A 17,230-nucleotide genomic window follows, 5' to 3' on the forward strand; every position below is an offset into this window, starting at 1 on the left:
TTTCACTGTAATTCAATGATACAGTCACTTGGTGGCACTGTTGTCCCATTTCTCTACAGAATGGGCGCAGTGTTGGCGCAGTATAATTGAAATAGGCCAAGTTGGCCGTACACTGCATCTGCTGATCATATTAATTTAAGGCCGCTGATTTAAAATGCTACAGTAGTTTATTTACCCATATGCCTCAGAATAAGCATACATCTCTGAGGGAAGTTGAGAGAAATTTGAGAACATGCAATGAAAAAGAGCATGGTTTTTATTCAGCATAATAATTACACTGGAGTGGATTGCCTACAAGCAGTTACGTGTAGATAGGTACATCTCAAATAATTAGAATATCATGAAAATGTTTAATAAATTTTGTCATTCATTTCAGAAAGTAAAACCCATATGTTACATAGACTCATTACACATGGAGTGAAATAGTTCAAATATTTAAACTCACTCTGAAGCATATACGCTTAAGAGTAATATAGGGTAATACTTAATACAACGTAAGGAATTTTCGCATAAAATGGTCATCATACAGGAACGCTTGACTTTGAAATAAAGTGGATGAAAAGATGGTCTCCAGTAAGTGTATAACATAACTATAACATAGGCTAGCTATCAAAAACGTTTAAATTCATTTTGTGACTTTGGCTACTGTTGGCAGGTAGGTTATATTATGACTAAAAGAAATAAAATAAAGCATGCCACTGGATATTTTGCGCTCTTTGAGTAGCCCAAATCAGGTCTGACTTTAACCAGTAATCTTTATTCATTAAACTAATATGTATCTAAAGCTTCGCCGCTTTAAATATTTCTATAAATAATTATATTGTATTGTGTATTGTTTATTTATCTATGGGATGTTTGTCGAAGCCCATGTTCAAAGTAACATTTAAGGGGATACGAAAAGATACTTAGAGTACGCTACTCCATTTGCTCTTTTCAATTCGGCAAAGCAACGTCACATCCGGTCTCTTTACGGCTTCGCATCGTTCCAGCATGGCGGACACCGGTGTGGTGGAGACCCTTCTGCGACGGCTTGAGAAGGTGGACGATGGCGTGGACAGCCTGGAAGCAGCGAACAGCCTTGGGGTGGACCACCAGGTCATCGTCGGTACCGTGAAAAGCCTGCAGGCTCTCGGCGACGTGAGTTTCACAAACTTTAGGCAGCGGAAGTTAGGCTGTCAGCAACATTGTATTTAGTTTGACTGATGCAATAAGGACGACAGGTATACAGACACGGGAAAAGACTTGAGCTAACACGGTAATTTGTGATATGTAATGCAAAAAAAGTCACTGTTCTTACAATCAATAAGGACAATGATACACACTGTTAAGTTTACATTCCCGTTCACACAGATAAATTCACATTGAAATGGACTGCCAATCGTTGTTGCTCCCTCATGCCCAGGTCATCTCAGCGGAGTTGCGCTCATCCAAACACTGGGAGCTGACGGAGGAAGGCAAAGAGATAGCCGAGCAGGGCAGTCATGAAGCCCGGGTCTTCGGCTCCATTCCTTTGGAGGGTTTGGCTCAGAGTGAGCTCATGGTGAGTGCTACAGATAGCGAGGTTACAAACCACAGTGGGAGTTGGGTACACACATCTTAAACATCACCATTCAGTGATTTAAACTGGATCACCTCTAGTTTTTCTTTGGATTAAAACATCAACACAGTAACAATGCCCTTAAAAGGCTCATAGGGATGATTATACACCACTTCAGAAGCCAGATAAAGACTTACACGAAGGTAGATGATTAAACGCAGGCTAAAGGTTCAGCTTCATTTCTACAGTTTGTTTATGCTCTTTTTAATCCTGCACTTCGGGGAAGAAGATGCCCTACTCTTGTATCCTAAAAGTGAATAATTGATGTCCATTCCTGTAATATTTTATTTTATTATTTAACCAGCAATGATTATAAATAGACATTTTGACCATCATTAATTAGTTTTAGTATTTTAAAGTTAAATATTTGGTTGGTAAACAAGAATAGACCGAATCTATTTAGTGGAAAACTAATCAGTGAAGTAATTACCAAAAAAAGCAGTCTCATGATTATCTGTCTTTCCTTAACTGTTACTGTCTGTCTTCCAATGGGTTAACTACATAGTACCAGTGTCACTGTCATTTAGAAGAAATGCAACAGAATATGTCACTCAGACTTCAAGAAAATCAACCCAATATGTTGTTGCCTTTGTGTATATTATTTTACATATATAATCTCTAAAGAGACTGCACATGCTGCAGATATGAGATGTTTTTGTCCATGTTGTTGCAACTCTCTGTGTCTGTTTCTATGCAGAAGCTGTCCTTTGGGAAGATTGGCTTCAGCAAAGCCATGTCTAACAAGTGGATCAGAGTGGACAAGACGCAAGAGGGGGGGCCAAGGATATTCAGGACTGTATGTTAACATTAATCATGTTATCATGGTCAGTGGGATCTTAAAGGGATACTTCAACATTTTGGCAAATTTGCCCATTGCCATAATTCCTATAGTCTTAGTAATAGGTTCGTTACCTTTAGTTGTCGGTGCAAGCTATTTTTAGATTGGCGCTGCCAAGTTCGGACCTGCTGTGCCAACTAAAAAGTAAGCAGATGGTATTCCGGCTTTCCCTCATCAAACTCATCAAATACACAATCTGACAACTCCAAAACGCTCTCGTGGACAAGTTGTGACCTGTACATTCACCATGCTATGAAATAATAACGTATAATATGTAACATTACGACACATGAAGCAAATACTCGGAACTGTTTCTTGAGTAAACCACTGGGCTGAGTGACACAGTCCAACAGCCATGTCTGGAATGTAGTTTTGGCTTTGCATTTAGCTTTAAAACATCTCCGTCTCTTGATGTTCCATGATTATTTCATAGTGTGCTGAATGTGCAGGTCACAACTTGTCCACGAGAGCGTTTTGGAGTTGTTGGATTGTGTATTTGATGAGTTTGGTGAGGGAAAGCTGGAATACCATCTGCTTACATTGAGTTGGCACAGCAGGTCCAAACTCTGCAGCGCCGATCTAGAAACAGCTTGCACCGACAACCAAAGGTAACAGACCTATTACTAAGACTATAGGAATTATGGCAATGGGCGAATTTGCCAAAATGTTGACGTATCCCTTTAACAGGCTCTTCCTTGAGTGAGGTGTGTATATTTGTGAATTTTTCTTTTGTGTTCATGTGATGATCTTCAGGTGGAGAGCATTGAGGACCAGGTAAGAGAAAAGCTGCTCTTGGTCCAGAGAGGGGTCAGCTCTCAGCTGGAGGAGAAAGAAAAGAATGAGCTGAAGAAGAGAAAGCTGCTGTCTGAAGTGTGAGTCATACTCATGCATGTTATATAGCTCAGTCTAGATAGTTATGATGCTTTAGTCAAATTGTTGTTTACATACAACAACAAAAACGAGTGGCAAGCAGCTGAGCAGCTCAAGACAACTTAAAAATACAAACAGATTAAAGGTGAAAATAGAAAATAGTCTAGTGTATTTATCTTCTTGACCAATAGAGGGCAACATGGAATTACACTTCAAACTGCTAGCTGTATAGCACGCCACAGCAGGCTCCTACGAAATGTCCACTGGGAAGTAACTTTTACATTCTGTTCTTGCTGTTGGCTCTTATTTCATTGCTCTTTACTTAAGTATTATTGACCAGAATTATGGGGTTGTGTCTAGGTTCCTGTGAGTCAGTGGCTAAACATGGTAGCACAGTCTTGTGATTGAAGAACTTCCCTTTTATAACCTTTTTTTACAGTACTCAAGGCAAAATCTTTACCAGTGGGTTCTATTCACCTCAGGGACACAGCTTTAGAGAGAAATGGAGATGACTATATACTCTTTGTAGCATATACAGAAAATTTTAGATCCAGTTACCATTAAAATGAAATGGTTAAGTGAGTCCTTTTTATTGCAAAAAAACATTTGCAATCATTTTTAAATCTCTACTTACATTTTGCAGATAAAAGATTTATATCTTTAAAAGAAGATAGGGGCCTATTTACCTCAGGTGGTGGAGAAGGCTCCTGTATACACTGACTATAGTCCTCAACTCACTGGTCACAGGATCAGTTCCCATTCTCAGGGCTGTTTGGTGCATGTCTCCTCCTCACAATCCACATATTTCCAGTCTTTCTTCAGCAGTCTTATCCATACATAGACAAAAAGCCCCCAAAAATAAACAAACAAAAAAAACTTCCCAAGCAGTTTTTTTATGCTTTCCAAGTTGTGGGGAATTACTTGGATTTAAACTAGCCTAGATCCCTAAATTTAAATTTTACATGTTTTAGTCCATTTTGTTTATTAATGATGGCATAATCTAATTTGCCCTGGATTATAGCAAAGGTCAAAGTCCTCGAAAAATCCTCGTTTTAAAAAGCTGCTCTCATAAACTGGAGGCCAGGCATCAGATGATTAAAAGTAAAGAAGCACAATGTTACTAATTGCATCACGTTGTTGTGTGTAAACCTTGTCATAATGAAGGACACACTTGGCCTGGTTTACAGTTCAAATCCATCACAAGAAAACTGTCAACAGCAAATCTGTATATTTGCATACATGCATTTAAAAAAGATAGTGCTATACATTTCAATACTGTACATTCCCAGTTTTAAAGTCTTTCTGGTTACCAAATCTGTTGCATTAAAGTCAGCAACACTGACAGACTATCACTTCTTATAGAGAGCCATATTTTTAAATCTGTGGTTGCTTGTTGTTACTTTTTCTTCTGTGTTTAGGACCGTGAAGTCATACTGGATTTCCAAGGGCAACTCCTTCAGCACCACCATCACCAAACAGGAGACGGAGCTAACTCCTGAGATGATCGCAAAGTGAGTCTAGTTGTCTCAGACTAAATGGAATATTCCTTGTGTTGTCTGCTACCAGGTGCGGATGAGGTGTCTCGTCTGCCCTCACCTGTCTGTCAGTGACAGTGTGAAGGACTACAGACAAACGACACAGAGAAACCTCTGCCCATTAAAGGGGACAAGTCCAAAGAGGAAAGACTTTGTCCTAAAGGCAGGGCAGGACAAAACGGTCATGATCATTAATCTGGATAAATAGTGTAAATTAAAATAGTTCAGTTTTCTAAAAAGACCCCTAATTGTAGATGGTGATGATCAATGCTTAAGATGAGGCATTACAACACTACCAGAGTTTTTGAATTAGGTTTAATTACAGTCATAACCCTGAGAGGATTTATTTATTGTTTCTTCTAAAAGCGCTTATAGATGTTCCATGTACAGAATTGAAGTTGATGCAAATCAAAAACCCTTAAGTGATTTTTGATGAACATTATGTATTAATTTTTTAAAAAGGCCAATAACTAGTAAAAATAAGGAATTACCCCAAATTGTATTTGACTTGGGCTGCACCGCTGCGCAGGGGTCGGTGCTGTTCCCTCACAGCAATACCGTTTCTGATTCACTACACAGTCAGGGCCTTTCTGTGCATGCAGAGTTTGCATATTCTCTTGTGCATGCGTGAGTTCTCTCCAGGCACTCCTTCCACCACCAGAAACATGCTCGTTAGGTTAATTGGTGACTCAAAATTGGCTGTGGGTGTGAATGTGTCTGGTTTGTTTGTCTCTATACAGTATGTCAGCCCTGTGATTGACTGGCTACCAGTCTGGAGTGTACCCTGCCTCTGGCCCAGTGACAGCTGGGATAGGCTCCAGCCCTTTGCAACCAAAAGCAAGATAAGCGGTGTAGATAATGGATGAATGTATTTCACTTGTGTACAAGTATTGCACAGAACTGCATTTGCCTATTGAATTTTTTTTTTTTGTGAGGAAACTGAGCAGTAAGTAAAAAGTAGTCAGGATTACTTGCTTTCTGGACATTATGCTTTAAAATCAAAAGATGCTTCAGTGTAGTATTAATCTAGGGGTTTGCATATTTATTTAACCAGTTTTTTCTATTGTCCTATCCTATCATTCCTACCATGATTCTCTCATTCTGTCTGTCGGATATCCTTTTATCCATTAGCTGGCTGTTGTATTGTTGGCAACAGCAAAATTGAATTCCTGTGCTTTTGATCACTGTCCCTATTTAGAATGCCAGTACAGGACAGACACAGCTGGTGGAGCTTTACCAACATAACTCCTCTTTTCAAGATATAATATTAAACTTAAGCTCTTCAGACATTTGAGGATTAATACGTACATTTCCATAATATTTCAGAGTTCAGTTCACAGTACTTTTGAAATATTTAGCTAATCTCCTAAGTCTATGTATTTTTGCCTTTCTGTTTCAGTGGCAGCTGGAAAGAGAAGAAATTTAAGCCCTACAACTTTGAGGCCCTGGGTGTGGCACCAGACTGTGGGCATCTGCACCCACTGATGAAGGTCCGAACACAGTTTAGGCAGATCTTCCTGGAGATGGGGTGAGTTTTGTTAGTATACAAACTAAAAAAGGCTGTTTCTTTATCTCTTACCACACACCAAGCAAAAAAAAAGCTCTCTCTGTTGTATAGCTTCACAGAGATGCCAACCAACAACTTTATAGAGAGCTCTTTCTGGAACTTTGACTCCTTGTTCCAGCCTCAACAGCACCCTGCCAGAGACCAGCATGACACCTTCTTCCTGTCTGGTGTGTGTCAACGTTCCCTCAAAATGAGCCCTGCCAGACTTAGCTGTACCATTGTTGTTTTTATTGGTCTTTCATTCAAAATTCCTTTTTCAGACCCAGCACTCGCCCATGAGTTCCCGCAGGACTATCTGGAGAGAGTAAAAAAGGTCCACTCAGAGGGAGGCTATGGCTCACAAGGGTGAGACATTCTCACACAGTGAGTAACGTAAATCAGGTTACATGGGTAATAAACACCAAGCTGTCTTTAGGTACAAAACTGACTGGAAAATAGAAGAGGCTCAGAAGAACATCCTCCGCACTCATACCACAGCTGTCAGTGCACGCATGTTGTACAAACTTGCACAACAGGTGAGACGGGAATGCAAGAAACATACACGCCTTATTCTAAAAGCAGATTTTAATCTTTTTTAAAAGTATATTGTTAAAACTTGGAACTTAAGGAGAGTAATTGATAGCATATTTGCTTTACAAGTGTGGTGATTAAAAGTGATAAATGCTCCATCCTCCAGGAGAAGTTCACCCCTGTTAAGTATTTCTCCATCGACCGGGTGTTCAGGAATGAAACCTTGGATGCCACCCATCTAGCCGAGTTCCACCAGATCGAGGGTGTGGTGGCCGACTATGGGCTTACGCTGGGGGACCTGATGGGTGTCCTGCATCAGTTCTTCACCAAACTAGGTCAGGAAGGCTCCATACAATGCCAGTGTGATTTGATCAGTTATAATTTCAGTAACAAACTGTTAACGAGGCAAAGTGTCTGTTGAAGGACTTATTTCTGAAAGGTAACTATTAATGTATTTTTAATCAGCTATGAAACATTTACCTGTAAACTTGGGGATGTACATCTTTTACCAAAACGATAGAACAGACAGGGTTGATATCTTCATAGGTGTTTTTGCAGTTTGTCAAATTTAGCACATTTTTGAGTTTTTGATTCATGTATGTTTTGCAAGCTGTACAAATTGAGTCTCTTGTATTTTCAAGGAATTACCAAGCTTCGCTTCAAGCCTGCCTACAACCCATACACAGAGCCTAGCATGGAAGTGTTCAGCTACCATGAAGGTATAACTCCTCAGTGTCACCTACGACCTTTGACAACTGTTTAGTTTAGCTGGCTGATAACAAACCTACAGTGCCTCAACCATTACCCACCCTACTTTATTTTGTTGATTAGATTTATTTCATTAGGACAGAGGGGAATCCTTCCAAAGCTAACTTATCTGGCAGATCACAAAACCAAGGCAGCAACCATCTCAAATTTTTAGTTTATCAAAATCCATGCATTCATTGAAGCCGTGGTCCTTACCAACCTTAAAAGGTGATGAATTGTACATATATGTATGTATAATGTATGTTTTAATATTTTAATATAACTTTTATATGATGCTGAGACACAAGAACAAAAAAAGCAAAAAAAACTATATCTGATCCCCATAACTACACAATTAAAAATTAAGAAATTTTTATTTTGAACTAGGTTATATCAGTTTTTCACAACTGTGTTGTGTTTTTGATTTGCCCTTAATTGCAAGTAATCGCTTTGTGTACACAGGACTAAAAAAATGGGTGGAAGTGGGAAACTCGGGGGTCTTCAGACCAGAGATGCTGCTGCCCATGGGTCTTCCTGAAGGCGTGTCAGTTATTGCCTGGGGACTGTCTCTGGAAAGGTAAACACGTGAAACATTATGAATCTGATACATATAGACAATGCAGACTGATTTTCATGGCATTTGTTTGAAACACCATAACAGACCTACATTTTATTTCACAGCACTGTTAGTATTTGAAAACAGAGATACATCTGCCTGTCTGTGGAAAAACAACTTGTCAATATACAGTCTGCCAATAGACGTCATCACTCCACTGAGTGGAGTTAAATTTGAGTTGAAACCAGTGACACTGTTATGGCTTATGACTATGGAACTCAAGAGCTGGGAAAGACTATAATCCCACTGAGTAATCCTCCCTCTTCGAGCCAACCCTGTGTTGTTTTTCTTCTGACCTGGAATTAAGACTCATCCTTAACACTTTGGCCTCTGGCTGCCACAACTGTTACTCACCTTGCCTTCTGTTCTCCCTACAGGCCCACCATGATTAAATACGGTATCAACAACATCAGAGAGCTGGTTGGACACAAGGTAAACCTTCAGATGGTCTATGACAGCCCAATATGTCGACTGGAGTCCTGAGGCTCACTCAACCTCTGTCACTATCATAATTATTATTATTTTGAATGGACCTACCCTACCTTGACCCTTTCTTCATTTCACCTGAGAGAGCTCTTTAACCATCTGGTTGGACTGAAAACAACTGTAGTGGTAGTTTTATCCACACAGATCACAGTTAGCGGTACTCAAAGCGCTTAGCACAAAGAAGCCATCTTTTGTGTTCATGAGATACTGAGTCAACCTTCCAACATTTGTAAAAGTCTTAAAAAAAACGGCTAATCTTTTTTTTTTTACATTATGCTGCCCCAGCTATCATAGCAAATAATCAATTTGTACAGGAAAAATACTACTTTTGAAGGTTAAAATAAAAAACTTTTTCCAAATACCAATACAGCTTGATTTGTGTTTTTGTTTTCATTGTCATGCTATTAGATTGTTGGAATTATGAGGCCACTCAGTGCGATTTTTAAGGGTGCTAACATGCGACAGCTAGCTATTGTATTATCTTGAGCTAATGAGTCAATGATCCACACTATTAAAAGACCTTATCCATCACAGACATTCTGAATTATAATATTTAAAAAAACACTGACATGGAGAAAAAAAAAGTTATAAATAGTGGCTGAAGTCCTGTTCTCCTGTCCTCTCCAGTATTGGCTTAGTGACGGTGTATTTATGGAATTAAACCATCTATAATGTGAGACTTGACAAGTCAAAATGTTTGAATAGAAAAATTGCACTATAACTGCAAGTTATTACAAGAATTGAAGGCTTCAAGTGAATTGAGGAGGACAGGAAAAAATGTCATGGAAACTGTCAAGGAAAAATTAAAGCAAGTGACCACCGGTGTCTTTGTTTTGCTTTGATTCATATTGTGTTGTTCAGAAAGGTTTTATCCACAAAACATCTAATTCAACCCGCTAAAGATATGATCAGAGTGTGATATTGAATATTTATCTCTTTCTTAAGGTGCCTTTAACTTTATCATGTAGCTATTGTTATGACATTTGCCTGATTTATTGAAATCCCACCAGACTACAAATAAGGCTATAAGCCTCTAAGCAGGATATATTGTGAAAAATGTTTGAGCTAATTTCCAATCACAGATGACCTGCCACTGTTTAATTCCATTGAACTGTTGATTTATTGGTGATGGAAAACAAGTACAATACTTGGTCATGATTTAGGAGTTTTTAATCCTGAGAATATTCAATTACAGTTGAGCATCTACTTTTAAAATACTGATTTCTACACAACTTAGAATGTGAATTCTGCATGGGTTAACTTGTCTGCCTTAAATCGTCAATCCAATTTTCATCTGCTATCCAATAAATGCCTTTTTGTTTATCTTACTGTCCAGACTTAAGTTCAAAGACAGGTCAGTACTCCAATTAACTCACTAAGCCTTTTTATGCAGGACGAGCCAAGTGAGAATTTGAACAGGAGTTTAAGAGACACAATTCCTTTCCTGCAAAGGTGCAGAAATTCCTGGGTGTTACTTCTCCTCTATCCAAATCAGATTTTCTCTTTTCAACTTTGAGGAAAATGTTTTCTTTTACAGTAAACCTTAAATGAATTGAATTTAGTCCTGAATTGCTGCCAAGACATGGCAGCTAACACCTGTGAATTCAAACAGCCTCCACGCCTTAAAGATTACAAGATAAAGTCAAAGCGCAGGGGCTGCAGTGAGCTGGTAGTCAAAGTTAGCTCACTCTCCTAGCATGCTGCATAGTTAATACGTTTGTGCTATAATCTTCACTGATAGGCTAAGCAAGCCAGACAAGGAAATCTGAGAGTGTGTGACACCTGTGAGAAAGGTTGCAGGATAAAGTCGTCTTGTGTACATGCTGAATGCTGGAACTCAGTTAAATCCTCCTCTTAAGTTAATCCCTCAGTGTCTGGAAATAACATTTTACTGAAGTGCGCTGAGCCTGCCTGCTGGTTAGCTTTCCAGGCTGGTTAGCTTTCCAGGCTGGAAGCAGCTTTATTGTTGTGATAATGCAGTAACCTCCTGCAAGGTTCTGGTCTTCTGAGTCATTTTCATAGAATACAACGTACACACGAAGGGTGTCAACTCATAAGATTTGGTAGACTCTTAAAGATGTGAACATATGGGCATTTCTCACTATCTCCGATTGCATCAGTTCATTCTTGGTACATCAGCTACACAATTTTATGTTGTTTAAGCCACTCACATTGGATATAATATTCTACACTCATACATCTTTTATGAGAAAAAGATTTAGTTCATCAACAAAGAAACTCATTATGTAGCATCTGTTTAATTCAGTCTTACTTATGTAACAGCTTCTTTCTGAAGCTCAGGCACACAGACATTTTCTTCTCTAGTAACCCTTGGATTCTCACTTTCAGCTTGTTGTCTTTGACTTTTCTGTTTAAACGACATGTGACAAAGGCCACAATGTTCAGTTGACTAACATAACTAGAAGAAACTATTAAAACTGTTAGGGCAAAGGGCACAGCAAAGTCACTGTTTGATTTCCAGATGTTAGTATACAGCTGTTGGCAAAAGGGGGGAACATGAGACAGTGTGCCCTACACATAGTATATGATATTTTTTTTTCTATTGGCCACATCAAGCACATCGAAATCACATGTCCATGTGTTGATCTGAGGATCAAATGCTTGATAAGCAGTTTATGATCAGTCCTTGTAAAAAATATCAGATTTCCCGGGGGGCAATGATGTCCTTGTTTGATCCCGGGCTGGCACAGAATGTCATAGAGCTGTGGCTTGTTGGGCTCTGCGTGTGTGGGAAGAAAGAGGGGATGTAGGGGATAGCCGCCAGCAGCAGCGGGCTTAACTGGGGGCTTTCTTCCTGTGGGAGAGGGATGATCACATCGTCCTGGTCCCACACATGAAAGGCATTGTGGGCAAATGGGTGCCCTGAAGGAGGATAACTGGAGGCCATTCCATTTGGGTTTTTGTCCTTGTTGTCCTCATCTCCAACTGGACCCAAGACACAATCTAAATAAGAGTTATAGAATTAAAACCAGCAATGGCAAAAGGATAGGTCATCAGTGGCTAATTGAGTATAATAAGATCAATTACAGAGGACAATACCCTTAAATCAGTGATTTTTAACCAGGCCTACATGTAACCCAAATGGATCTGCTTTTATCAGTGTTATCAGTGGGCTGGAAGTAGCTTAACTGCTGATGAAAAAAAGCAGATTTAATAAAGTTTACATTTCACATATAGGCCTACTGAACAGAGTAAGATCACATTGAAAATATTTTCCAAAACATCTAAAGTATATGTCCAGAGTTCTTCCAGTAGTTAATGTAAATGTAAATAAATAAAAATGTTATAATCTGTGGAATACCTCAAACTAAACTTGAAATAGGAAACTCAAACTGATTACCACAGGCGTGTTATTTTTATCTGTTGAATTGGCAAAATAAAGAATAGTTCTCTTCAGTTGATGGTTAAAAAAATCTTGATATTTTGCCTATAAATGCTGAAAATAATAAAGTTTAACTCAGAAGTCACATGTAATGCTAAATGGTGTTTGGAAAAAAGAATTGAATAAATCGTTAGATTGCTTTGTTTGCTGAAAGAAATAGATATAGATTGATGAAAAAGTATGTTGGAATAGAGGGAAAGTATTCGGTGGTTGAATACTTTCTAAGCTTTAACTTGCCTATGAGCTTCTGTTTTCAGAAAGAAATGAAAGGAAAACGGTGTGCTGAAAGTAATGTATAAATAGTCAGAACAGTAAATGAAAACTGATAAATCGTTAAGATGCTTGCGCTAGAGTAAAGTAATTAAGGTCACAATAGATAAAGTAAGGAATAGCACATGGCCAAAATAGTAGCTGAGATTGTAGCATAGACTACTTGATCAGCTAAATGGTAGCTAAACGTTACTGGTACAAAATCTTGCAATTAAAAACAAACAGTTCTTATACATTAAACCATAATACTCAGAACCTTTTGTAAATAGATTTAACTTAGAGAAAAACTGTCCATCTCTTGTAAGTAAAATGTAGCCTTGGCCTACTTGTGATTTTTCTTACTCTTAGGATAGACTACCCCCTATAACCTTCATTACATAATGCAACTGTGCCAAATTTAGCCGATTTCGCTGACCACCAACAATTTAGAGAAACTGATTCATTACTCTAACTAGGTCCCGTGTGTACTGACGAAAACAAACCCCTCGTTCTTGGGGCCATTACCTGCTATGTCGATGGCCAGGTCCTTGATGAGATGTCCAACAATTGCATAGGCAACTCCAAAAACTACCATTGCAGCCATGAGCAGATACACCACTCCTTTTGGCAAGGCGATGAGGTCCTTTGTTTGAGGCTTGAATTGTTTGTACAAGGGTTCGTCTATGGACAGTGAATACGGATGAACCTGGGATTCGTATGAGGAGTTGACCCCGGTGAAATTATAGCCATTCATGATGAGGAACTTATCGCAGACGAGAGTTTTCTCCCTTTACAGTTCTGTTTCCTCCTCAGTTAAAACTAGACGGTTCTCCAAGGATTACAGTTATATTTCATAAATGAAAAGGAATTACAAAGGTGATCCATATTCTGCAAAGGAAAAAAGAAACCATATGGACCTAAACAATGAAATCTTTCTTTCTAAGTTCCATCTCTGTTCAAATGTTAAATAGTAGACTGACTGTTAGACTCACTCCCACAAGTTGAGCAGGTACAGGGTTACTCTTCGGGTCCTTATGTTGTGTTCAGGTGTTCACGAGCTGCTATCTCCGTCTCTGTCCTTGGTGCTGAAGTGATGAGCACCTAGTGCGCTCTGTCGTTATGATATCTGCTCCGCCCACTTGGCCACTCGTGCATCTGACTGCGCCACAACTTCGTCCAACTACAGGCCTGACACAGGTTTACACGCCGCTGTCACTGTGCCCTTAATTCCCTCAACATACCTAGAAGTCGTCTCACTGGAACTCAGTCATTCAAACTTTCCGATGCGTAACGAATTAACTGAGATAATCTGAGATGTGAAGGGTTTCCGGGGTGCAAAGGGTTGGGTATGGATGAAGGGCGACTTTTAACAGAAACATACTTGTTTATAATTCACATTCTACCTCAGATGTTAAAAAATAAAATTACATGCCTTACGGTGACAGTCTGTCATGTCTAGAGGGGGAAAATCAGGTGTTAAATAGTCTTAAGGTGCACGTGGTTACAGAGTTTTGACCTTTTAAGACCCACGCAGATCAATTTATCTTGTTGTTTCAGTGGATTGACCCTATGACGTTTTCTTGTACACAAACAAGTTCTGTTTACGTTCTCACCAAAACATAAACCCTCGGCTATTGTCAGCTTTAAGATAGATGGTCTGTTTCAAATCCCCTGTTTAGCTTTAGCAGTTGCCCAATATTGTTTCATGTTTCTTCCAGCTTCAGTCTGACATTGCATTAACTTAAACCAATTCATCAATTTTTTTTTTCACAAGTCAGCCATTATAGAGTGGAAACTAATGTGCATCCATAGACACAATAGCTTTTTTCAGCTTTTTAAGGATGATAAGCTCTGAGGTGAAATCAACCACTGCTGAGGGCACCTTTTTCCTAGAGCTCCCCAGTATCTATGAAAAGTTGAGCACTCCTTAACCCACCCACAAAAAAACAAAACAAACAAAAAAAAAAAAAAATAAATAAATAAATTTGATACATTGCTGTCAAAAATCAACACTGATTTTAACTGTTGTATTGATAAAACCATAGGGAAATAGATTTGTCTCTTTTCTGTGTAGATCTTTATCATGATTTTGGTTCAAAATATCTGACAACCTCAGAGCAGACAAAGCCTTGAGTCTCTTTAAGATATTTGATTGCATAGAAATAACAAATAGCTTGATGTGAATCATTCTACCTGTATGCACTTGTAACAACATTGCTCTGTAAGTGGGACTAGTAATTAAATGACACTTAAACCTTTAACCTTCCAACTTTAAGCACTGATGTACATCACAGTGTTTGGTACACCATGATGTCACTTGACCTAATGCGGATGGGCTTCAACCCTGGATGGTGGCCTGCTGGTTCTCAGACTAATCTGAAATAAGTGATCTACTTGCAATGCGTTTGTGAAAATTGCTAGAACAGGTCAAGTGCATTTAAAAAAAAAAAAAGAAATAAAAAGAAAAGAAAAAATAATAATTGAAAATTTAAAAACCTTGATTTCTTTATGTGTTGCGTGACCAACAGTGCATGCGTGTTTGTTTTTCCTCTCACTGGCTCCTTCTGCACAAAGTCATTTAGAAAATATTACATTATGAATACATTGGTAGCTTCTGGAAGAGTTTCAGTGCATTATTGTAAAGACAAGCTTGGGGGATTTTATTTTTATTTCATTTATTTTTTTATTTTTGTGCAAGGGGACTATCTTATTGCAGTTTCATGCTTTTCTACTGTATGTCAGTCAGTATGTACTTGTCACACATCCCAAAGGAAACATGCTCAAACTGAGTTAGCAGCTATCTTCTTACGAAATGGATTTGATACCTACAGTTTGGCACAGCTGAAGATGTGTCAAACTGGTAGCACCATCTATTGGTCACAACAATGGAACAACCAAATCGTAGTGCTGTGATTTCAAGGATTGTACCACATAGTCCTACAACTGAATATTAATCAAGTACTTAATTTTACAGGAACACATTTCAGCATGACTCAACATTGCTAATGCACAAACTAACAGCCCAAATAAGTTCATGGAAGTTTACAAAGTACTGTTCCATACTCTTCATTCATTTATATTGATCTGCCCATCTTTCATCAGCTGTTTTGGGCATTTACACTAAAGTACTAAACTAACCAGAAAGCAACAGTTAACCACTGTGTTTTCAATCAGCATGGATCAGTGTGAACTTACTTTACCCCAGCCACCTCTAATCCATCTCGTTAGTGTCCAGGTCCAGCTCTTCAGATGTTCATCCTGTCACATCCTGCATCCCCTCCAGAGAGGCACACTATTCTGCTGTGACTTTGAATCCATGAAGACACAATGCAAGAGTCTATAACCAAAGATAGTCTCATACAAATCTCATACTCACAAATCACAAATCATAGTTTAATTTTTACTTTGGTGTCCAAATTATATTTTTCTCCATTGAGAAAATTAGAATTACTGCTGCTCCTAATTTCTGGTTTAGATAACTTATACAGTATATGAAAAGGTCATTCAGCACACATTACAAAGGTAAAGAGAGACTGGGGCTGTCAAGATTGAAGATGGAGTTGTGATCAATTAGTGCCAAATGTCTTTTAATTGCAGATAATCTCATGCTTTATTGTCCCTTTCAACACACTTTGTTTAAGCCATGTCAGCATCTCCCTGCAACCACAATGATAAAAGTAAAATAACTCAATCAGCGTCCCTTAATGTCACCTTTTACTGTCCTGTTATTTCCTTAAAGATCCATAGAAAAAATCCTTTTTATGTGGTTTAGTTCATGTTATGGTCTTTGATCGACCTATGAAAACAGGTCTGTTTCCAAACAAAAAGTCAATTGCCCTTAGTTAAGGGCAGTAAAAAAAAAAAAAATCCAAAATGCCAGAAAAAAAGTTGAGTGCAAAATAGTGGGATTTTGAAATGTGATTAAAAAGGCACAATTAATTGCGATTGACTATAGAAATTCTGAGATTAATCGCAATAAAAATCTTAATCTTTTCACAGCCCTAATCTATATATACATATATATATATACATATATATATACAGTGCTTAACAAATTTATTAGACCACCCTAACCCTAACCAAAGTAAGGTTTATGCCACAGCTGCCCTAAATTAACAGCATTGGTACTTACCAAAATCATTTTTTATGTTTCTGCAATGGTTAATACACCAATATGTAGAAGCTCTTCACCCAAAATGATATTTTTAATGCTAAAATATAATTATTAATGTTATCCATGAATTTTCAAATTTACTGATTTACAAAAAACCTGAAAAAATAGTAAAGCACATTAATATTTCTTGATTAATATGTCAAATTACAGTTAATTTTTAATTTTTATAGTTAAAGTTTACTTGCATTCCTGAACAGAAAAAATAGTTTTAGTGGTTGAATGTTATGCTTGATTAATTTCTGACTTCTTAGAGAAGCCCAGTGAGCTGGTTTAAATTTGGGTGAATTCAGTTTGTAATCCCTCATTCCTGTTCAAAATGGTAAAACGTGGAGAGCTCACTGAAAATGAAAGAGTCCGCATTAAAGCACTTCATGATGCTGGATGGTCTTTGAGACAAATATGACAGGTGGTCTAATAAATTTGTTAAGCACTGTATATAAAATCCTTTTTTTTTTCAAGCCACCTGTATTCACCCCACAGATCCTGAACAGTAACATGCGGTGCTATTTACAGACACCAAAGCCTTTTTCCTACTTTACCAAATGATCTCATCATAAAGGCCGAATATCCGGGGTCAAACTGTGATTGAGTGAGAGGAGGATTATCTGGAAAGTGTTCATCCAAACAGCATGCTGATG

The 17,230-nt window shown here is 38.3% G+C and overlaps 1 protein-coding gene across 1 annotated transcript; it reads left to right on the forward strand.

Annotated features, from left to right (window-relative positions):
- Window positions 1–953: 953 nt before the first annotated feature.
- farsa (phenylalanyl-tRNA synthetase subunit alpha) lies at window positions 954–9,131 on the forward strand. Its single transcript, XM_041778417.1, has 13 exons — window positions 954–1,137; window positions 1,403–1,540; window positions 2,295–2,393; window positions 3,189–3,307; window positions 4,724–4,816; window positions 6,240–6,368; window positions 6,459–6,574; window positions 6,668–6,752; window positions 6,823–6,922; window positions 7,084–7,252; window positions 7,559–7,636; window positions 8,127–8,241; window positions 8,658–9,131. Exons 1-13 carry the CDS (start codon window positions 991–993, stop codon window positions 8,761–8,763), a joined length of 1,494 nt encoding a protein of 497 aa, XP_041634351.1. The 5' UTR covers window positions 954–990; the 3' UTR covers window positions 8,764–9,131.
- Window positions 9,132–17,230: the final 8,099 nt, after the last annotated feature.

This window comes from Cheilinus undulatus, linkage group 21 (assembly GCF_018320785.1).
Source record: "Cheilinus undulatus linkage group 21, ASM1832078v1, whole genome shotgun sequence".
Taxonomy (NCBI): domain Eukaryota; kingdom Metazoa; phylum Chordata; class Actinopteri; order Labriformes; family Labridae; genus Cheilinus; species Cheilinus undulatus.

Excerpts from the sequence above, each read along its gene's own strand:
- farsa (XM_041778417.1), top strand. The coding sequence starts at position 991 with ATGGCGGACACCGGTGTGGTGGAGACCCTTCTGCGACGGCTTGAGAAG. Across the intron at positions 3,308-4,723 it reads AGAAAGCTGCTGTCTGAAGT|GACCGTGAAGTCATACTGGA; the intron begins GTGAGTCATACT and ends TTCTGTGTTTAG. Across the intron at positions 8,242-8,657 it reads TGGGGACTGTCTCTGGAAAG|GCCCACCATGATTAAATACG; the intron begins GTAAACACGTGA and ends TTCTCCCTACAG.